General features: G+C 38.7%; 2 protein-coding genes across 2 annotated transcripts; both read left to right on the top strand.

Moving 5' to 3' along the window:
* The first annotated feature begins 71 nt into the window (after window positions 1-71).
* LOC137941478 (COP9 signalosome complex subunit 6-like) lies at window positions 72-10598 on the top strand. Its single transcript, XM_068786917.1, has 9 exons — window positions 72-575; window positions 1239-1327; window positions 3140-3233; window positions 6502-6563; window positions 6651-6729; window positions 6877-6969; window positions 7241-7341; window positions 9176-9231; window positions 10254-10598. Exons 1-9 carry the CDS (start codon window positions 302-304, stop codon window positions 10333-10335), a joined length of 930 nt encoding a protein of 309 aa, XP_068643018.1. The 5' UTR covers window positions 72-301; the 3' UTR covers window positions 10336-10598.
* An 8585-nt stretch (window positions 10599-19183) lies between these two features.
* Window positions 19184-23630, top strand: LOC137941694 (receptor-like protein kinase BRI1-like 3). Its single transcript, XM_068787217.1, has 2 exons — window positions 19184-19577; window positions 19688-23630. The coding sequence occupies exon 2, from the start codon at window positions 19808-19810 to the stop codon at window positions 23411-23413; it is 3606 nt and encodes a 1201-aa protein (XP_068643318.1). The 5' UTR covers window positions 19184-19577; window positions 19688-19807; the 3' UTR covers window positions 23414-23630.
* Window positions 23631-23936: the final 306 nt, after the last annotated feature.

The raw sequence follows: 23936 nt of genomic DNA, 5'->3' as shown, positions 1-23936 counted from the left end.
TTTTGGCATATGTTTTGGGGTATGCAGGTAAACCCATTTTCGGATTATGTTCCCAGGCCGGCGAGATCCACGTGCCTCGTTCGAGAGTCTGAAAGAAAAGGCTCGAGGAACCCGACCTTTCTCTGAAGCTATTGATCAGCATTTGGCACCCTGGAGATCAACGGAAAGAGTGGAGGAAGCAACAATTTTTTTGTTGCCTAGGAGCGGAGAATTCACTTTCTCTCTTCCTCCCTCTCTCTTCGTTTGTTTATATTATTTCTCTGCACTTCCCCATTGCTTCTCCTTGTAGAGAGAAGCAGGCATGTCTTCGTCTTCGAGCAGTGGACTGACATTCAAGCTCCACCCGCTGGTGATCGTTAACATCTCCGACCACTATACACGCGTGAAATCGCAGCAGGCGCACCTTAACAATGGGGTTGCCTCGCCATCGGCATCGCCTCCACCTAGGGTTTTTGGGTGCGTGATCGGTGTCCAAAGAGGGCGGACAGTTGAAATATTTAACAGCTTCGAGCTCCTCTATGACCCTGTTACCGACTCTCTTGATCGATCCTATATCTTGAAAAAGCAGGAGCTCTGTAAGGATTCCCACTTCACCTCCATCCTGACAAACCTTTGTTGTGTCCCTGTTCTTGTGACTTCTATGAATGTTGCATGTGTCTTTGGAGTCATATCATGCCCTAGTTAAGACATATACAATTTCTTTCGCTTCTCCTCATATGTCTTTTCCTTTCTTTTTTTTTTAACTGGCCTCCTCCTAGTTTTTTTATTGGAACGCTGGTTTCACGTAAAGGAAGTATTAGGTGCAGTCTAAATTGTGGGCTATGACATCAAATTGCTTCGTATAAAGGTCCTCATTGTCCAGCCCACCGATGGCCGGCATTTTCGTTGAGACCTGTACATCGTGAGATTTAAATTATTGAGTTATTAACCGATGGATGTTTTGGTGAAAATTATATTTGGAATCTATGTGCTTTTCCAGATATTTGTTGCTTTCTCGACTTTTTCCCGAATCATCATTAACTCCAGTTGGATTTGTCTTTTGGTTGGCCTTAAATCCGTTGCCGCTTCTACATGCAATATCTTCTTTTATGTAGACTGGTGACTGCCTACTCGGTGGCTGGAACACCCTTGCTACTGCCTTGTAATTTCCTTTGTTTTGCTGCCTCATCAATTCGTAGTTTTAGGGAAAATCTGGTTTTTTATGTGTAATTTTTCTAATTTTCTGTCACATGAACCAGATAAGAAGGTTTTTCCAAATTTTTATATACTTGGCTGGTATTCAACTGGAAGCGATGCTCAGGAATCAGATATGCAGATTCATAAAGCTGTAAGTTCAAATATAGTTATAATATGGACGCACAGTTATGTTCTTTTTCTTTTTCAAAAAAAGAAAAGAAAAGTTATGTTTGTTGCCTTTAGTCTAGTCAAGTTGATACTTTTGAGCATAGAATTGTAGGAACCTTGAATCTTTGCAGATTTCCACCCCTCTACAACTCCCCAAACCCTTTACCTCTTAAGCCTTAGTTCCACAGTAAGACATCTTTGTAACATGTTGAAGAGGAATAAATTAGCTGTTAAGGTTGACTTGAATTCTCAAATAATTCCTTGATTTAGAGTGTATGCTGATTCCCTTCAAAAGGCTTCAATATTTTTAGCTCTTCAGTGGGAAGGAGAAATTTTAGAATCTTAAATGTGACAGAGTTTTCCATTCATCTTGAGGAATGCAAATTTTTTACTTTTTGTGACTGCATTGTTTAAGTATATAATAAAGAAACACTTTTTTGGTAGTGGTATTTAGCATGTTGTTATGGGGTTATGAGAACGGTGGTTGCAAAAATGATATGTATGTGATTTAATGTGTACTATAGGGGGATGATCGACTATTTAGTAATTCAATGCCAGAGAGCTTGTTACTGCTAGTTGCTTTCCTTATCCTAAGTGGTTGTACATAATGGTTCTTTGTTGTGGTGGGGGTATTCCTTGATTGGCAGTTCAACTCTCATTTCTAAGTGAGGTACTTTTGCTGAATAAGGATGTAAATAAGTTAGATAGAAGCAAGGATTGCTCAAAAGGGACCATATTAGGTGGGGAATTCATGAACTCATTATTCTCCCTTGATGCATGAGAAACTGAACCATTTGGTTTGATTAACAAAATGAGCCGAGTAAGAATCAGATTTCTTGTTTATTGAAAAAAAATTGGTTTTCTTGATTTGACCCGGGAGACAGATGCAGTATAGAGCAAAAAGCTTCCCTAAGACTAAATTTATACTCCGTTATGAAGATTACTAAGTATCCTTCAAATTTGGACTTAAAAAAGAAGTTGTGGTTCAGTTGGGCAGGAACCTATAAACAATTGTTATGGTATTATCTTAGGGTTTAGAACCTAAATTGGAAGGAATTAGGTATAGGAAATTAAGGTCAAAATTTGTAATTAAAATGAAAGAGAGGTCGAAATTTATGGCAATTAATCCTGCAGTCTTTTTCCTGTCCAAGTTGACTGTTTTGTCCTTCACTTATTGATCCTCTCGGATGCCCTTTCTACTTGACACTAATAGGCTTATTGGGCAAGAACAAGATAACTCAATAATCCTGTTGGCTGTTGGCAGAAGTCTAATCACTAACATGTCACTTTCCATGTAAGAATTAAACTTGCATTTGTCGGATTAATATGAAAGAAAAAGTACTTAAACCCCATTTGAAGTGGAAGCTACTTTCTCAGCAATGCTATTGATCTTCAGGCTGCTTTTTTTGGGAGTTAAAGTCTTCTCAATTTTTTATCTAGCTCTTCACATTTATCTTGCAGAAACACTTTCTATTTAGAGTACTGTGTCCACACCAACTCCTAAGTTGTGGCTTTATTACAACACATTTTAAGTGTTCCTGCTGGAATGTCTTTGTTTTTCTTGTTTAAGGGACAGAGACGCTCCCTCAAGTTCTTCAATACAAGTTCACACAGCTTGATGACTATTATCTATCAAATGACTTTAAATATTCCTTTTCAGCTGACTGATTTTTGTTGTCTGTGTGATAGTATTTGCTTTGTTGTCTTAGCATAAAGGGAAAATAACAAAGGTATCTTTTAGTCTGATGAACATCTGCTGATTATAAAATATCCTCTGTTGTTGTTTCGTGAACAGTTGATGGATATAAATGAAAGCCCAGTTTATGTTCTATTAAATCCTTCAATTAACCATGCTCAAAAGGATCTTCCAGTTACCATCTATGAAAGTGGTACGTACTCCTCACATAATATGTAATGTAAACATCCCCTAATTGTGATTTTTCGTGTGGTTTAGAACATCACTCATGTGCATCATACCCCTCTTTTCAATTGTCATTGCTTAAAATTTGAATAAGTGAATACTATTGATGCTGGCAAAAGGGATAGAATGACAAATTTGTTGTAGGCACCAGGTTTTGTAATTTGGTTTTCATAATTAAGTGATTCACGTCAAAGCCTTTGTAAAGTCAAGGTTCCTCGGATATTGGGATGCATAGACAGGTGTAATACGTGTTGCAAATGCAAACATGGTGTACAAAGACCTTTTGCAGGCTCAAGTGGCAAAAGAGTGGGGGTGGTTAGAGTCAACTCAGCTTAGTTGTCATCCACGCAAGAGCCGGCTTAGCTCAGTTCTCACTGGAGCAAGAGCTGAGCCTGAACGTTGCCTTGCTCGGCTAGATGGCTTTTTAACAAAAATGCCTTTTTGTATTGTGAAGTTGGGTCCAAGGCCCATCCCAAAATGACTAGTCATCTTAGGAAACCTCTTTTTCAACTAATAAACTCAACATATTTGTTTTCACTAATCCATGTGGGATTATTCCTTAATACTCCCCCGCATGTGTAGGCCCTCTGAGCTCTTACATGTGGATAATTTAGGTGGAGGCCCACATACAAGAATCTGGCTCTGATACCATGTGAAGTTGGGTCCAAGGCCTATCCCAAAATGACTAGCCATCTTAAGAAACCTCTTTTCCAACCAATAAACCCAACATATTTGTTCTCACTAATCCATGTGGGACTATTCTTAACACTCCCCCTCACGTGTAGGCCCTCTGGGCTCTTACATGTGGATAATTTGGGTAGAGGCCCACATATGAGTACCTGCTCTGGTATCATGTAAAGTTGGGTCCAAGGCCTATCCCAAAATGACTAGCCATCTTAAGAAACCTCTTTCCCAATTAATGAACTCAACATATTTGTTCTCTCTAATCCATGTGGGACTATTCTTAACATGTATAAAAGGCTAAACTAAGAGGTCAAGCTGAGTCATGATTTTTATAGTTGATCCAAGCTTGAGCCTAAGGGGGGGTTAGTCCCCCAAATAGATTTTTCAAGTTCAAGTTCATGTCCAACATGAAGATCATGTCAGTCATGTACATGAAGATCATCTTCGCACTTGGTGTTAGTGTTGACGACTTCATGTGCACTGGAAAATAGTTTCCAGTGTTAGTGCCCCAACATGAGAAAAACATAAAAAATAAGAGAATCTCTAAACCTTTACAGTGCACTTAATTACAACATAATCCTTAAACCCCAAATTAGGTAAAACAACCATTGTTACTACACGAATAAGTTATTTAATGTATAATTAAATATATTAATATATTTATTAATTGAATTAGATATTTTTTTGTGCATTAATATGGTAATTACATGAGCCAATGAAATACGTATATGATTAATTACAAATAATAAATAAATAACGTTATAAATAAAAAAAACGAAAGTAATACGTTGAGTTATTAATTTATTAATAACATATGATATACTTTAACCTAAAAATGAATAATTTAAGAGAAAAAATTGATCGAATCATAACTTTAACACACTATATATTTGTACATAATATATTTTATGTATTATTAATTAATAATATATTATCACAAAATTTAAAACCATTGGTTTAATTAACTATAGCAATCGGATAATTATGCCAAAATAATTTATCAAATATTTATTTTAACAATATTTTAATTATGACTATTAAATCACTATTTTAATTTAGTAATTTTAAAATAAAAATAATTATTTTATAAATAAAAATTATAAATTAATGATTTTTATGAAAATAGTTTAATTTTTCCTAACTTAGGAAAAATTAAACATCTTCGTCTTCCTCAGCGGCGAGCCAGCGGGCAACGGCGATGGCGATGGCGACGGGGACGGGCTAGTAGGCAAAGGCGACGACCGGCGACGGCGGCGGGCAATGCCGATAGAGGCGGCGCTCCGACGGTACGCCGAGAGGGAGAAGAGAGGGAGGCCGAGAAGCTCTGCAACAGATGCTCGACCTCCCGTGCTCTGCGACGGAGGTCAAGAGGGAGAGGAGAGGGAGGATGGTTGTTAAACCGAAGCTGATAGCTGAAATCAAAGCCGAATGGGGAAATTGATGATGAATCGAAGTAGAAATTAAAAAAATCGAAGCCCAAATGTCAATATCAAGCAGGAGGTTCAGAGGGAGAGCGAGTCCGAGATAGCAACGGAGGGAGACTGGAGAGGGACGATGGAGACGAGAGAGAGAGCAGAGAACGAGAGAGGGAGCAGAGAACGAGAGAGGGCTGCGGGAATGAAATGGCAGAGAGGGTGTGCGGCAGAGAGAGCCCCGAGAGACAGCCCGAGAGTCATGTAGATGATTCTCAAAATCGGGCGGAAAGCACTTTCCGCCGTTTACTCTTGGGACATGAACTCCTGAGTCATGTATGTTCATGTACATGACATGAATTTCGGCGCTCCCTAACGACACCAAGACATGAACTGCGTAATGCGCATGAAGATCATGTCCTGAGTCATGTGCACTAACCCCCCCTAATGTATCATGCGATTGAGCTCCAACTCAAGTATGAGGCTGGTTATTTGGGCTCGAGTTGAGCTTGCACAAAAGCTTTTACTTGGGCTAGACTTGTTTCCACCCTTGCAAAAGAGCCTAAATACATGGATTGAACTTTTGGCTTAATTTTTAAATTGGGTTGTCTTGTAATGGGAGGTCTTGGGGTATTCTAACCATCATTACAACAGAAAGGAAAAAAAGCTTAACTTGCTCAAATTTTCATGTGATGACAACTGTACTTTCAAATTTTTGATTTGGCCTATTTATCATTAGAGTAATGTCAATAATACTCAACTATATGTATGTGGCTTCAATAAAGTAAAACCTTTGCAGTTTTGTGGCTTACAGAGGATTTTCGATGGCACTAGCTAGAAAAATTTTCACTTTCAAAGACTAGGATCCACTGGAGACCTTCCTGTCTCAATGCAAATATTCACATTCTTTGGTTTATCATTTTGTGGGTTTCTTTGAAAATTTGTTTATGATTGGTTTTTCCTTTTTATGGCACTAGCCAGAAAATTATATACTTTTGAAAGACTAGGATCTACTGGAGATCTTCCTGTATCCATGCAATGTTTTGATTCTCCTTGATTGATCATTTTGTGGGTTTCCTCTATTATTTTGACTAACCATGGTTTTAATTGTCATATTGGTGTGTAACATTTCGACTCCAGAGTTGCATGTCATAGATGGGATTCCTCAACTAATTTTTGTTAGATCAAACTACACTATTGAGGTTTGTCCTTTTTCTTTCTTTTCTTTACCCACTTCAACCTTTCAAGGAAGGCGAAATACTCTAAAATACTCATTTCTTTCTGTGAAGACAGTGGAGGCTGAAAGAATCTCAGTCGACCATGTTGCTCATCTAAAGCCATCTGATGGAGGTTCTGCTGCTACTCAATGTGGGTTTTTTTTTTCTTTATCTGTTTCATTATACTCCTTTTTGTTATGTTACCATTGACAGTTGGCTTCTCTATATTGAATTCTTGATTAGTAATAATAAATACTGAGAAGAAGTAAAACTAAAGGAAACATGCTTCTGACTACAGTGGCTGCGCATCTTACTGGTACATACAGTCCCATCAAAATGTTGAACAGCAGGATCAGAGTACTTCACCAATACCTTCTCTCAATGCAAAGAGGTATCTTTTTTGTTCTCAAATGGTCTACATGATGAAAGCGATCACTCTAGATTGTGCATCCACATTTTGGTATTTTTTACTCGTCCTATCCCAATTGTGTTATGAATCCAGTAGTTATGATAGTGCTATGTGCAATGAAATTTGGAATCTATTTCATATGTCAACTTGCTCTTTAGTGTTAACCTTGTCAATGTTTACTTTGCATAATAAAAGCATGCTCTTATAAGTTACTTGATTAATCCTGACAAGATTACTTCTGTTCAAAATTCAGGTGATATCCCCTGTGACAACTCATTGCTGAGGCAGGTCTCAAGTCTTTTAAGAAGATTGCCAGCTATCGAATCAGTAAAATTCCAAGATGATTTCTTGATGGTGAGTTCTGTTCTTTCATAGTTACAGAAACACAATGATGTGGTTTAGATATGGCACCGGAAGCGAGGTAGCATGTACATGGGCCATGTATACCATAGTACACTTGAACTGCATTTTTTGTTTACCATCAAATGAAGCATTGGCTGAAACTGGTTGTACAAGGACAGTCCCACGAACATAGAGTCTAACTACTGCAGTTTATCTTTCATTAACCTGTTTAAAGCATGTGACCACCATGATGCTTTTGACAACACTAATGTCTGTTGTCCATTGTCCGGTTCTATTTCTCCATTTATTCTGTCTTCCAACTAGCTTAATATTTAATATAACTAAATCAATCATGGGTTCTGAGCATGAAATAGCATTAGTTCTTGCAAAACTCCTACTGAAATTTATCTTTCATAATCCTGTTTAAAGCATTTGGCCACCATGAATGATGCGTTTGACAACACTATTGTCTATTGTCCATTGCCTGGCTCTTTTTCTCCATTTATCTGTCTTCCAGCTACCTTAATATTTAATATACCTAAAACAATCATGGGTTCAGAGAATGAAATGGCATTAGTTTTTGCAGAACTCCTTTATAATTGATATATCCATCTTAAACCGTATTTACTTTAATCATTCTCTGATTTTGTATCCTTAGAGAGAGAGAGAGAGAGAGAGAGAGAGAGGGGGTTAAAAAACAAAACTTAATAAGCAGAAGTCTGTGGCCAAGGATTAAGTAAATGCTTTCAATTGTTTTAGCCATTGGCAGGATGAATCAAAATCTTTAGTCATGGTCATTTTTAAATACTGTTCTTTTACTAGTATCAGCTACTTGTGCACATCATGGTCATGTTATATTTAACTTTTGCCCCATTATTATGGAAGGAGACTTGGCTGTTGTCATTTCTTGGCCCTGTGGAAAAAATGCTTACTGGTTTGACGTATCTTGTCAGTTCAAGTTAAGGGCTGCCAATAAAGAGGCAGCTATTTTGGTTAAGGAGGGTGTTTCCAGCTCATCTGTAGTAATAGGTGGACTGATACATCCCCTTCATGTAATGTTTCTTTAGAGTAACAAAAGCCAAACTGAAATTTTTTTATTTTTTTTTTAAAGGAAGCCTGTTGGACTGCTTGTTGTTGTACTTTGACAAGATTGAAGATATCTGTAAAAATTCAAATGTGACATAGTTATGCACACTCTTAGGAGTGCCAATAGCTTAGCTTGGCTGATGCATGGGCTAGGGAGCAAGCCATCCAGCAACAGTTTGCTAGTGCTTCACTATCTCCCATGAGTTTTTTTTTTTTTCTCTTTTGTCTCTTGAGCTGAGTTTATTTCTCATATCGTTTTTCTTCCCATTGTACTCTTTTCCTTTGGGAGCTTTCTTATTGGATCACTATTTATCGTCGCCTTTAAAAAAAAATTAACTTGATTTTTAAAGGCAAAAGTAGACCTCATTTGAAGCTTTTTTGTGGTCAAGTAAGATATTTGACTTAGAGGTGGTCTTTATCTCAAGAAATCAATTATCTCTTATTTTGGTGGTTCATCGTTTTTCTCCATGTGTGAAATGGCTACAGAAGGAAAAATACTGAAATTCTACTTCATGCCTCTGTGGAAGAGGAAATAGGTCACCTTGAGGTGATTCTTTAATATTTCGTATTAGATTGAACCTAGTTTCTTTTTCATTTTGTGAACAGTTTGACAATCATATTATGTATGCTGCATTCACAATCACAAAAGAGCCATATCTTAAAGTGCTCTGTTTTGATAAATATGATTTATGCATCTGTTGTTCTAAATTTTCGTTTGTGCAATCCGCTGACTGTAGTATGTGTCATTTTTGCCTTGTAGGAGTACAATGATACAGTCTTGATAACTTACCTTGCCATGTTCACCAACTGCTCAAGGTAAGTCCATTCATCCTTCTCACTTTGATATTCTTGTGGGCAAAACACACACTGACTCACTGACACATCAACACACCCTCGATGGAGATGAATAATTTGATAGTTTTCAAATATGGCCCTCTTGGATGCTGTCTTTCTAAAATACCTCTTGGATGTTTTATTTCACGTAAGGCCTATTTCCAAATGGCGCCCATAATGTTTTTTAACTGAAACTGTTTAAAACTATTTATTTTAAAAAATATTAATTATTATTTTAAATAAAAACTTTGCCCACCTTCCCTTGTCTCACCTGCTGCGAGATATGAAGGCAGGTAGGCTTGAAAAGAGGGGTGAGGAAGACCGGCACTCTCTCTCTAGTGTTTACATAGGGTAGCCTGCCTTCCCCTATCGTTTCTGTTTCCTCTGGACGAGTGTTTTTTGGAGTGGCCTTATCTTATCCGAAGAGAACTGTTGGGATGGTGCAGGAAGGGCTCTGCCCCATGCCTCGAAGTTCCTGGCATAAGAGAACTATGTGATGAGTGGAAAGGAGATCAGGGGAGGTTCTTTGCAGCAGAGAGCCTCCCCTAACCTCCAGATGTTTGTTTGACAGGAATTGGTAGGAAGGGCCTCTCCCTCTATCCAATACAATTTATTTTTTTATAATAAGAAATTTTAATAAAATGTCATTTAATTATTATTATTATTATTTTGAAGATTGTCAGTTATTTTAGAAATCGATTCAAGGGCAATATGGTTATTGACCTAATATTTAACTGTTCTTTAGCCATAAGTAGCAGCGAGACTACACTTTTCTCCATTAAATCTTAATCATGAGGCCGCTATTTGGAAGTACTATGGCTGTGTTTGGTATTTTAGTATCTAATGGGACAATATTTAGAGATTACACGTAATAATTTAAGGTTCATCTTAATTGGAAGAACTCCTTTATCCTAGTCATACAACTGCTCTAAACCAAAATGTTACTGGGAGTCTAGTTATTCTTTGGTATAGAGATATTCTAACAATCTTTACTATCTTTGCAGTACAATGAACGAGTTGGTTGATAAGTTTAATACCACGTACGACAAGCATACTAGGAGGGGAGGCCGTACAGCTTTTATTTAAAACATTGTTGTTTTCTCTCGTTTTTTTTTCTTTCTGAACCAAGCTCAGAAAAGACTCGTCAATCAGGGAATGGTTTGGTCGTTGCAGCCGAAGTTCTCTTTTCACAAATGATACATCCCGCCGGAAATCTTCATTTGATTTGTGTATGCTTGGTTCTCGAATGAAATGTGTATCAGCAGATTACGGATATCTTTATTTAACGCTGAAAATTTCTGGGAAATGCTTTGATGTTCAATGTAAAATTCCTTGTGCAAGAAATTAGAATGAGCATGTTACACTATAATAGGAAATCGAAAACGATGTACAATACCTTTCTTTACCTGGTAGTAAATACTGAAGAGTGGCATGTGCTGAGAGAACCGGGGCTCATTGGAGCTTAGGGTGGCTTCGAACTGAGCCGGCTCGTGAGCTGCTCAATCGAATTCAGCTCGGTTTCGGTTTGGTTTGAAGCGTTATATTTCGAGCTTGTTTATATTAACGAGTTGAGCTCGAGTAGAGCCCGATTCGGCTTGTTGGCTCGCGAGCCGACTCGTTAATATAACGAGCGATTCGGGAGACCTCCTTCGATTCGGGAAACCTCTCTTCGTTTCGCCTGCAAAACCCATACCTCACTCTGCCATTTTCATGCCGTTTCAGCATGATTTCTTGCGGAAATCACTGTCCGTCGACAGGTATTTAGGGGAAATGGGGGATTTGGTCTTCAAATCCCTCGTTCTCCCTCTCCCTTTTCGATTCCTCGATTTTTTCCTCAGCGATTTCTGTCTCTTCTTCCTCTACGATTTCTTTATCTTCTTCTTCTTCGATTTTTTCATCCAAAGTTTTTCCTCGCCAACGAGACGAAATCGACGGTCCGACGGAAGGAGGTAAGATTTTTATTTAATCTTTCTGGTTTTTTTTTCGTGGCCGAGCTAACCTAAAAAATCTCTAACTCTCGCTTCGTTTCTCAACAGTGCTCCTTCATTCTTGGAAGTCTTTTTGGATATCCGAACGTTAAACACTCTGTTTCTGTAAGCAAATGTTCTTTTCCTCAGTTTTTTTTTTTTTTTTCGTTATTTGCAGCTGATAGTTCAAAGTACACTCGGGAAGAAATCATTGGAAGAAAACTGGTATGAATTTTATTTCATGATTTTGAGTGTTGATACTGTTTGCTTTTTTGAAACGATGAGTTCTTGATTTAAGGGTAGAAGGTAAGAATATCATTTTATACAGATGGTATAAGGTTGACCTATTTTATTCTCTTAATTTTTTTTCATTTTTTTTTTTTTTTTTTTGCTTGAGTGTGCCATCAATTGCATTCTAGCTGGCTGAGAGCTAGGAAACTTCATACTGAGCTATGACATTCAAGAAGGAAAGGAAGGGTGGGAGAGAAAAATCTCCCACCTTGTCATTTGTTATGTTTTTGTATATCTCAGAATGACTTAGTGCTATAATGTTTGGAAAATAGTTGGTTGGTTGTCAATGATTTTTTTGCTCAAATTCCATTGTTCTTCATAAATGAAGTTATTATTCTAGATTTTCAAATATTTTTATGTTGTGGGATCTTGTTTCTTTTTTGCCTTTTTATTTTTAGGTGTCTGACCTCTTATAAAATTTTGTACGTTTATCATACATTTCAGCAATAAACAACAATGGTATTCAAATTGTTACTTAGATATATTTTAGCAATAGAATTTTATTTCATGATTTTGAGTGTTAATAACATATTCTGTTCAATAATACTCTATTATAGTTAATGGAATCAGGAGCTTTCTTAATTGCATCCAACTTCTCTTTATTATAAAAAATAATAAAAAAAAGTTAGTTTTTGTCCTTCTTTCTTAATTCTCATTGAACTTATATCTGCTGTTGTTCTAAAATATTATATGGCTTGATGTATTAGCAAAAGTGATTTGATAGTTCCTTTTCTATCTTTTGGAAATTGAGATCTTGTGTGTGAACCTTTGATGTCTTAAATTTACTCATTGGATGATATATGATGCCTAAACCTTGTCAAATGTTCATATTTCGTTGAATTGATACGTTAGATATAGACGGATGTAAATTATCTCTCTTTTTTACAATCGATTTTTATCCTTCCTCTTCAATTTCTTCATCCGAAGTTCTTAAAGCGACGGTCCGACGGGAGGTAAAAAATTTATTTAATGTTTTTTTTTTTTTTGTCGCCGACTTAACCTTACAAAATTTCTAACTCTTGCTTTGTTTCAGCAGTACTCCTTCATTCTTGAAAAGACTTTTGGAGATATCTCTGAACGGCAAACACATTTTCAGGTTCTGTAAGTACTGATTTTTTTTTTCATTTTTATCATTAATTTCTTGGTATTGAGGTTGAATTTCATCAAAATATTAGAAGAGAATGTTTGTGTGTTTATTTCCTTATCTTAGAAGTTTTTAAATTTATATATAAAAAAATGATCGGTATATTGGACTGGAAATATTGGGTGCAGGGCTACTGGCTCAAAGAGACCCTGCTGCATTGAATGACAAGGGTCATTCCCGATTGTCACAATGTCACATACCTTCCTCTAAGAATAAACAAGTATCTTAAATTATGTGTAGGATCTTTGTTGTTCGGATAACTTTCTTTTCTTTATGTTTTTAATTTGTAATTTTATTTTTTTATAGAAGTAATGTGAAACCGTATTTGTATCGCTCGGGTCAGTCCTTGTAAAAGGTCCTGTTGCGCATCTCACTAATGCCTCGAAGTTTTAGCGCAACTGGTTTCAACATGGTATCAGAGCAGGTTGGTCCCGAGTTCAAATCCCGCTCCCCCCCGAAGGCCGTGAATTTGGCCACCGAATTTTCACGGGTATTCCCTGTGCGGGGGAGTGTGGAACCGTATTTGTATCGCTCGGGCCAATCCTTGTATAAGGTCCTGTTGCGCCTCTCACTAGAGCCTCGAGGTTTTAGCGCTACTGGTTTCAACAAGTAAGATTGTCAACACCTCCTCAATTGACATCAATAATTAACACTAGTTCTAGTGTGGCTATAAATAGTGACTCAATTCCACCAGAGTCACTACCCTCTGTCATAGAAGTGGGCCTAGATGAAATTACCATAAATGAGGATGAAGGTGATTCTACTCATACTTCAAAAAGACAAAAAAAGTCTCATGTGTGGTTGGAATTCAAAGAAGTATCACTTAATGGTACAAAAAAGGCTCAGTGTGTTCATTGTAAAATCAATTTGAGTGTTATTAGTAGTGCAGTGACCACACATATGAGTCAACGTTTGAAACGTTGCACTAGTAGAAAAGTGGCAATGAGAAAGCAAAAAACCTTAAACTTTCAACCAGTGGGAGCGGGTCTAATGTTGATCAGAGTCCATCTGGACTTCCTTTTATGGATTTTGGAGGAAAATATGATCAAGCTAAAATGAGAGTACTCATTGCTCATTGGATTCTTATGCATGAGCATCCATTCATGATAGTAGAAGAGGAGGGATTTAATTTTGTAATGAAGATGGCAAATATGAATTATGAGAAAATATCCCGTAAGACTATTAAGAAGGAGTGTATGGAGGTGTATGAGGCAGAGAAAAAGAAATTGAAAATTTTGTTAAAAGATATTAACAAGATTAGTCTTACCACGAATCTTTGGAAGTCTCAAAATCAAAAAATTGAATACATGGTTATTACTGGGCATTTTATTGACAGTAATTGGAAGCTACAAAAACGAGTCTTGAGTTTTGTGCATGTTCCTCCTCCTTGTCGTGGCGTTGATATAGCAGATGCTATTTACAAGTGTTTGAAAGAGTGGGAGATCAAAAATAAAGTTTTTTGTATTTCAGTTGATAATGCTGCATATAATGATGTTTGTATCAGAGTTTTGAAACAAGATTTTTCAAGGAAAAAAAATTTGGTGTGTGGTGGAAAGTTGTTTCATGTGCGTTGTTGTGCTCATATTTTGAACTTATTAGTCCAAGATGGTCTTGTTCAGATTAAAGATATCATTGATAATGTGCGTGAAAGTGTCAAATTCATAAATCTGTCTGAGACTAGACTTCGTACTTTTTCTGAAATTGTACAACAATTAGAACTTGGTGAAAAGAGGTTGGTTATTGATTGTTCAACTCATTGGAACTCCACTTATGACATGTTGTCTTCTGCATTAAAATTCAAAGATGCATTCTCTAGATTTAAAGTTAGAGAACCAACATATGATTGTTTGCCAAGTTTTGATGAATGAGAAAAGGTTGACATGGTGTGTGAGATTTTAGAAGTTTTTAATGCAGTTACTAATATAATTTCTGGGAGTGACTACCCTACTTCTAATTTGTACCTTAGTGACGTATATAGGGTAAAAGAAGTTCTGGATTTTCATTCTACAAATGAAAATATTTTCATTAGGACAATGGTTAGTAGAATGAAAGAGAAATTTGAGAAGTATTGGGGTGAATGCAATTTATTGATGGTTGTTGCTTCAGTTTTGGATCCAAGGGTCAAATTAAAGTTGATCGAAATGTGTTTTCCATTGATATATTCCAAGGAGGAAGCTACAATGAATATAAATTTAGTTCGACGCATCGTATATGAGATCTACGATTAATATGTATCCTTATATAATGTGGATATTAGAAATGAAGAGATTGTTTCAAGTACTAGTAGCTCTATGGGTGTTTCCACAAGTCGTAGGCCTTCATCAAGTTCAAGTTGGTCAAAGTTGATGAGTTATATGAAACAAAAGGATGTAGTTAATTCACCAAGGTCAGAATTGGAAATTTATCTTGAAGAAGGTGTATATAGTTGTGAGGAAACTTCACAATATGATTTTGATGTTTTAGAATGGTGGAAAGTGAATCATATGAAATTTCGGGTATTATCTAAGATGGCAGCAGACATCCTTGTAATTCCCATATCCACAATAGCTTCAGAGTCTACATTTAGTGCTGGTGGTAGAGTTATAGACTCATATCGTTCTTCCTTTGCACCAAGTACAGTTCAAGCTTTGATTTGTGGCAGTGATTGAATTCGGGTTCTTCATGGTGTAAAGAAAAATCAAAAGGTGAATTTCTTTGATCAATTCTTTATTGTGATATTTTTTAGTATATTTTTTAGTTTTTTTTTTTATTTTTTATGATTACAGCCTGAGAAGAAGAGTGTAGAGATAATGCTACCAGCTACATGATTTTTTATGTTTCTCTCATCATGGTAATTTTAATAATTTTAACGACATTAAGTAACTAGTAGTGGAAGAGTATTTTTTTATCTGACAATAACTAATTTAATTTTTTTGTTTTTGTCATAGGTGGAGATTTTGCTCATGCAGGAACGTATATTATTTTCTAGCATTAAGAGAAAAAATTATAGTTTGTAATTTTATAATGGATTTATCGTTTTTATTTGAGATATTGTAAATTGATAGTGATATTTAATTTAATTTTGTTGTGTTTGATTATTGTATGAAGTTTATTTATAATATTATGCAGTGTATGAAGTGTTTATACTATTTTATGGAATGTATAGATAATTTTATGGAGTGTTTATGGAGTATTTATGGAGTATTTATGCAGGTATTATGTATATTGATTATGCCCAATTTTAAGTAAAGGTTATGCCAAATTTTATACAGGTATTATATACATAGATTATACTCAATTTTAAGAAGAGGTTATGCCTCAATCTTATACATGTATTATATATATATAGGTTATGCCTAATTTTATGTAGAGGTCATGTCCAATTTTATGTAAAATGTATGTATAATTTTATATATAATTTATTTGATATATATTTTTTGAAAATTTGAGCTCGGTTAAAATTTTTGGGCTCGAGTTCGATAACAATTTTAGGCTCGAGACAGAGCTCGGCTCAAACATAAGCAAGTTCTGGGCTCGGCTCGGCTCGATGCCACCCCTAATTGGAGCAATTAACCATTGTTATCATTCTTGTTCTGAATCAGACAGTTTTATATAATTATAAATACAAAATAGAGGCAAATCACAACCGTTTGAATTCTTGAAAATGATTCTCGTTTTGTGGGACCAATGATAAAGACGATGGTGGGACAGTACCAGCTAATGGGGCCTCACCGACACCATATACCCAGATTATGGATATGTCAATGAAGTCGGCCCGGTCAAAAGGTGTCCTCTTTGGAAGAGACAGGGAGACTGCAGCGTCACCTTTAATAATCTGCGTTGGTGGTGTTGAGCCGTCCGTTTCATCAAAGCAACGACGTGCCCCAACACATAAATACAACTGGAAGAGATAAAGCCGTAATCCGGACCGTCCGAATCGTGGGCCCAGCAGGTGGGTGCATGAAGCGATTAAGCGCGACGTCCCCTTGCAATCAATCGAACCCCGGTAGTCAACCCACGTATCCCGTTTAGATCCTCATCAGGAAAAACAAAAGGTCCGCCTCCGTAATCTAATCGTCATAACTAAGCTAAAACTCATCAACTGAATCATTAAAGGGGACTGTTTTTTACTCTTTTACCGCAACTTTCTTTTCTTGGACAAGATGGAAAAAGAGAATGATTCGGTCCAATCCGGTTAAGTGGACGGTTTTCATTAAGGGCTCTTGTGGGTCCCGCTTTGATGTAAATAATCAAATTATTTATTATATTTAAGTGACAGCTGAATTGTAGTTCAAATGTGGACCCTAAAAATGATGCTCTAGTAAGAAAACTAGATAAAAACAGTTTTTTTTTTAGTTTATTATTGCCATTAGGAAGTAGCTAAGTACTACCATGGATAAGGGTGGCATCTAGCCAAGCCAACTCAGCATTTGAGTTCGTGGAGGGTTCTAGCTCTAATTTATATTTAAAATTATAAAAAAATTATAAAATAAATAAAGAGAATATTGTAATGAATTTAGTATAATTGAACTATAAGCTATCGTAGAGGAATCTAAAACTTGCAACGGAACATACTAATGTATAAAAACCAACTTAATAAACCTAAAAGAAAGAGCAAATACCTCCATCAGTAGTGTTCATTCCATTGGCAACCCAAAAGGGTTGAATTATCGATCGTCTTTGAGGTAAATAAAAGTAATTATCAACCAATGAAAGAGGGAATTGATAAAATTAATTAGAGTAAATGATATTTTTGTAAGAAAGCCTATGCTAATGAATTGACTCACGAACTAATAAATCAAGTTTGAAAATTTTCTAATTTGACTTGTTATACTCTAGGACCCTTATTTCAAGTTTGAACACTAACCGAACTCGAGTAAAAACTGAACTGAACCAAACTTTTTTCGAGCTGAGCTTGAACATTTTATGAGCCAGTTTGGACAACTTCAAACATAGGCACATTCATAACCCTAATATTATATCGTAATTATTTTATTTTTTTGCAATAGAATAATATTTACCTTTTTAAAAAATAATAAATTTATATTTTGTAAAAAAAAAAAAAAAAACTTGGTAAAGCAAGGCAATTTACATTGTTGAAAGACATTCATGTCCAAAATTCAATTACTTAGATAAAAAAATGTATGAGGAGCTGCAACATGACAAAAAGGCCCTTCAATCTATGAACCCCTTGGCCATGCTCCATCCATGTTTTCTAGAGAAGCCTCACGTAGCCCAAAATACATGGACAGCCAAGGAATCATCTTCCACCCACACTCTTGTCTACCAAATCGGAAACAAACTCATGGGTTAAGGCGACGTTGTTAATTAAATACCTTTATAGATTTAAGTTTAATATTAATTAAGCGGACCAAGACGGGGATTAAAGGAACTTTTCCTACGGCCAATGCATGGTTGGGCAGTCGAGGCCGGTCACTACGTGTTTCATGCACGTGGGATTAAGCACACGTACGTAGGAGTGCTGGACTCACGGGTCTTGGGGTTCGACCATTCTCTCAAGCCTTATTCGCACTTCACTCGATAAATTCGGACATCGAGGGCTTATGATGATACTGGCTTATTAGCCGGCGATTCGTGAAGCACGTCATGCCCTAACGCCCCCTTTTCATTCTCCTTCACGGACTGTCTCGTCACCTATTAAACACACTCGCCTGAATAACGTGTACTCGACGACAAGATTCGTTAATTGTGCCCGACTTGCACACGAGTGGCACGATGAATCTCGCTCCCTCCCGGGTCCCACATTTGCTTCATCCTACGAAATTACCAGATTACCATTCTCTTACGTCTCCAAGTCAATATTTCCAGCTCGTTTACGTGCACGTGTAAGTATTTATGCACGGGCGGGTCCACGTCTCACCAAATGCTGACGTCAACCGGGTTGGGGCATTTGGGAAATTTTGTAAGCGGAGGAGCGTCAGACACGGCGAAGACGACAGAAATGAGGCGCCCGTGCGGATCAAGGCAAAAGGACGGACGTTCCCTTGCGAGGATTCCGGCCGTTTTCTAGCGAATATTGTTTATTATGACCGAATTACCCCTCGAGGGGGAATCTGTGGGCGCCTCACCCAGGAATCCAAGACTCTAGTGTGGAGACAAACGTGGGAAAGCCCTTCCGCCCTCCCTCACTTTTGACCCTAATCTCCAAAGTACCCCTGAGAATAATTTGTAAATTACTTCGTCGTCCTTTTATAATAAAAAAAATATTTATACTCGAAGGAGAAGAGAAGTTCCCAGGGTATTTCTGTAATTATTTGGGGAAGAGAGTCCATGGGCCAAGGCGAGTGTCGGAGCGGAACGAAGCAAAATTTTTTTATAAAACCCACGCCACGCAAAAGAAAATTGATAAGGTCAGGAAAAAAATATAAAAAATAAAGGGTAAAGATGAAAGGAAAGAGAAAGCCAAAAAGGCAGCCTCGAAGAATCAAATCGCGAGTTTGACCAGACCCGAAATTTGATAAATATCTGGTATAAAATAAGTACAACAGGTTTAAAGGATTAAAAATAAATTTCGATTTTCCGGCCACTTCTCCCTGCAACTTGTCGGTATTGTATTCTCCTCCGCCTTCCTCTTCTTCCTTCCTCTTCTCTCTTTCATACTATAAAAAACTTACTTCTCTTTTGCTGCCCAGCTTCAGTTCCGTACAGTCTGGTTCGTGGACTGAGAATTTGTATAAAAGGTCGGAAGAGTTTGTCGATTATCAAAAAATAGAGGGAAAAAGTCTCCGGCCTGGAGATCTTGGTGAGTCGTCTCACGTTCAAAATAGGCAAAGCGAATCGATCGGGAAAACGAAATCGGTAGCCTGAAGAGAAGATAGGGATTTGGGTGGAGTCTTATTCTAATTTCGGATAGATGTTTCGGTCTTGTGAGGTGTTTGATAGCGAGCTAGAAGAAATGAGAAGAGTTTCAGACACAAGTTTTTGAGGTTTGTTCGTCAAAGTTCATCTGGTTCATGAACTTGTTCTTTCAGTTAGTTTATTGAGTTCAGTCATGTGGGGATATTTGATTCCTGGTTTGATGGCGTTTGACTCACAGAGCCGGAGACTCCGTTTCCAATTGAAGGCTCCGAAATGTAGAGGTGAAATACACTGATTGAAGGAGAAGAAAAAATTCGTTTTTTGCAGCTCGAGAGGTCGAAGAGAACGGGAGGTGAAGATGGTGAGCTCGAAAGAGATGCGACTTTTGAGTTTGTTGCTGCTGCTGCTTTTTCTGTCCGCTGCACAAGTCTCGTCAGGCGATGACATGACGGTCCTAGTTTCGTTTAAGCGCTCCATAGAACGAGATCCAAAGAATGTACTGGGAAACTGGAACCGCAACTCGAATTCTTCTAACGCATGTTCTTGGATTGGAGTGACCTGCTTCGGTGGCCGAGTGGTGAAAATAGATCTCACCGGAGCCGGCTTAGTCGGGCGTTTGCAGATTGACACCCTTATGGCTATGGAGAGTCTCAAAGCAGTCAATCTCAGGGGAAATTCGTTTTATGGGAACCTGTCTGGAGCTTCTGTGACATGCAACCTTGAGACGCTTGACCTTTCATCAAACGATTTCTCTGAAGAAATTGCAGAATCGCTCTTTCGTCACTGCACGCACTTGGTCTCGCTCAATATGTCTCGCAATTTTATTCCGGGAGGCCATTTTTTAATCGGTCCTTCGCTCCTACAGCTCGATCTCTCCCGAAATCGGCTTTCGGACAGTGGATTGTTGCAGTACTCCCTGTCGCACTGCCAGAATTTGAATCTGTTAAATTTCTCCGATAACAAATTCGGCGGGGAATTGGAGGCAATCTCAGCGTCTTCTTGTGTGAAACTCTCAGTTTTTGATCTTTCTTACAATTTGTTCTCAGGGAATATTCCGGCAGGTTTGGTCTCTCGTCTATCCGTTTCGCTGGAGCATCTTGACCTTTCTCACAACAACTTCACCGGTGAATTTTCGAAGATAGATTTCGGGGAATGTGGAAACCTGACGGTCATTGATTTGTCCTCCAACAGTCTTGCCGGGCAGGGGTTTCCAGCGAGCTTAGCCAATTGCCAGGGACTCGAGAAACTGGACATCAGTCGAAACTTTATCGGTGTCGAGATTCCTCTTATGCTTGGCGGTTTTAAAAATTTACAGCGACTGCATCTGGCGAAAAACGAGTTCTCCGGAGAGATTCCGCCGGAACTGGGCCGGACTTGCGGGACCCTCCAGGTGCTTGATCTGTCCAGTAACAAATTATCAGGTGTAATTCCTTCGACATTCGCGGGATGCTCTTCTTTGCTGGTATTGGACCTGGGGGACAATCGGCTTTCCGGTAATTTTCTTCATTCAGTTGTTAGTACCATGTCCAATCTGAAAGAGCTGTATGTTCCCTTCAACAACATCACGGGTTCGATTCCTCTGTCACTGTCCAATTGCACGAACCTGGAAGTCATCAATCTCAGCTCCAATGAACTTACTGGTAACATTCCGTCTGGCTTCTGCTCTTCTTTAACTTCTCTGCGCAGATTACTTCTGGCAAATAATCTCCTTTCCGGCTCCGTCTCATTGGAGCTTCGAAACTGCAAGAATCTCCAAACCATCGATCTCAGCCTTAATGATTTGGATGGTTCGATTCCTCTGGAAGTATGGTCACTCCCCGAGCTTCTGGATCTGGTTCTTTGGGCTAACCGTTTAGCCGGTGAAATCCCAGAAAGCCTCTGCTCCCATCGAGGAAAATTACAGAGCTTGATTCTGAACAACAATATGATATCTGGGATCATTCCTCCCACACTCACAAGTTGCTTGAACCTCATCTGGGTCTCTCTTTCGAACAATCGTCTGTCTGGAGAAATCCCGGCTGGGTTCGAGAGACTACAGAACCTCGCAATTTTACAATTGGGCAACAACTCGATCACCGGAGAGATCCCCACGGCCCTTGGAAAATGCAAAAATCTCATTTGGCTCGATCTCAATAGCAACAAGCTGTCCGGCCCGGTGCCGGCGGCACTTGCGGTTCAGGCTGGTCGAATCGTCCCCGGTGTGGTGTCTGGCAAACAGTTTGCTTTCGTGCGAAACGAGGGTGGGACTGCTTGTCGTGGAGCTGGGGGACTTCTTGAATTCGAGGGAATCAGAACGGAGAGGCTCTCCACATTTCCGATGGTGCATTCCTGCCCTTCCACTAGAATATACTCTGGGACTACAGTATATACATTCACGAGCAACAATGGCAGTATGATCTACCTGGACCTCTCCTACAATTCACTCTCCGGAACAATTCCTGATAGCTATGGTTCCATGTATTATCTTCAAGTCCTGAATCTGGGACATAACAGACTTACTGGTCAAATCCCCGACAGTTTTGGAGGCATTAAGGAGGTTGGAGTTCTCGATCTTTCTCACAACAATCTGGAAGGGTTTGTGCCGGGCTCACTGGGAGGTCTAACCTTTCTGAGTGACCTTGACGTCTCCAACAACAATCTCACTGGTCCCATTCCTTCTTCCGGCCAATTGACGACTTTCCCGGCATCAAGATACGAAAACAACTCCGGCCTTTGTGGGGTTCCTCTACCCGCCTGTGGTTCTTCAGCAAGGAACCGGACTGATATGAACTCAAAGAGGAAGAAACAGTCAATGGCGGGGAGTGTTGTCATCGGCCTTTCCGTCGCAATGCTCTTGATCTTTGCACTGTCCTTAACTCTCTTTAAAATGAGGAAGAACCAGAAAACCGAAGAACAGAGAGAGCAGTACGTAGAGTGCCTCCCCACATCTGGAAGCAACAGTTGGAAGCTTTCTGGAGTTCTTGAACCCTTAAGCATTAACGTGGCCACGTTCGAGAAGCCACTGAGGAAGCTTACATTTGCCCACCTCCTGGAAGCGACGAACGGTTTCAGCGCAGATAGCCTGATTGGCTCGGGCGGATTCGGCGAGGTGTACAAGGCCCGTCTAAAAGATGGGTGTACAGTAGCCATCAAGAAGCTGGTGAGAGTAACGGGTCAGGGTGATCGAGAATTCACAGCCGAAATGGAAACCATTGGCAAGATCAAACACCGAAACCTTGTTCCATTACTGGGATATTGCAAGATTGGGGAAGAAAGACTGTTAGTATACGAATACATGAAATGGGGAAGCTTGGAGATGGTACTCCATGACAGAAACGTTAAGGGCGGTGGTTCAAAGCTGGATTGGGCTGCAAGGAAGAAGATTTCAATTGGGTCAGCCAGAGGACTGGCCTTTCTTCACCATAGCTGCATACCTCACATCATACACAGAGACATGAAATCGAGCAACGTTCTTCTGGATGAAAATCTGGAAGCAAGGGTTTCTGATTTCGGTATGGCCCGGTTGATGAATGCACTTGATACTCATTTAAGTGTAAGTACTCTTGCCGGAACTCCAGGATATGTTCCACCTGAATACTACCAGAGCTTCCGATGCACTACAAAGGGTGATGTTTACAGTTACGGAGTTGTATTATTAGAGCTTCTCTCTGGTAAGAGACCCATAGACCCAAACGAGTTCGGGGATAATAACCTGGTCGGATGGGCCAAGCAGCTAGTGAGAGAGAAGAGAGCCAGTGAGATATTCGACCCAGAGCTCACAGGCAGCGACTCTGGGGAGGCAGAGCTGTACCAGTACCTACAGATTGCATCCGAGTGCCTGGACGACCGACCCCTGCGGCGGCCAACCATGATTCAAGTAATGGCAATGTTTAAAGAGCTTCAGATTGATTCTGAGAGCGATATACTCGATGGGTTCTCTTTAAACGATCACGTCTTCGATGAAACCAGAGAGAAGGAGCCTTAATTTGTGACAGTTTTGCTAGTCGGTTCCATGTTTGGATGAGATAGATTACGGTTTTGTTTTCGTCGCAGATTTGGTAGATCCCACATTTGAAATTATTTTAGTTCTGATACATTATGTATTACTGTATATATCACACACAGAGCTGTAGAGAAGGTAACAGAGAGATGATAACTAAGACAAAAAGAAGGCTCTGTCTCTGTTATTTGTTGACATCCAATCTTACTTTCTCATTTACACTTCTTTCGCCTCCTTGCTTAGTGTTCACGTCTTCTTCTTACTTTTGACATCTCAAAAGTAGACCAAATGGAGTGGAGCTTGAGTTCTAAGTTGGGTTTAACTGAAGAAACCTTCCAATTAAGAAGACGGACACTAATTACAGGACTCTACCAGATCTCATATCAGCAACCCACAGCACCAAAGACGTACGCGTTCCGTAAGTTTTTAAAAATGCCGACCATTGAATGTGGCGAAATCGCGGAAGTTAAATAATCGCAGTTACATTTCGAAATCAATAATAATCAAC

This window comes from Aristolochia californica, unplaced genomic scaffold, assembly GCF_029961685.1.
Source record: "Aristolochia californica isolate CCGP_79_NKW_82.1479 unplaced genomic scaffold, dmAriCali1.0.hap1 SCAF_9, whole genome shotgun sequence".
Classification (NCBI taxonomy): Eukaryota; Viridiplantae; Streptophyta; class Magnoliopsida; order Piperales; family Aristolochiaceae; genus Aristolochia; species Aristolochia californica.
Note: the sequence above shows the minus strand (reverse complement) of the source record. Positions and strands in the feature narration are given on the sequence as shown.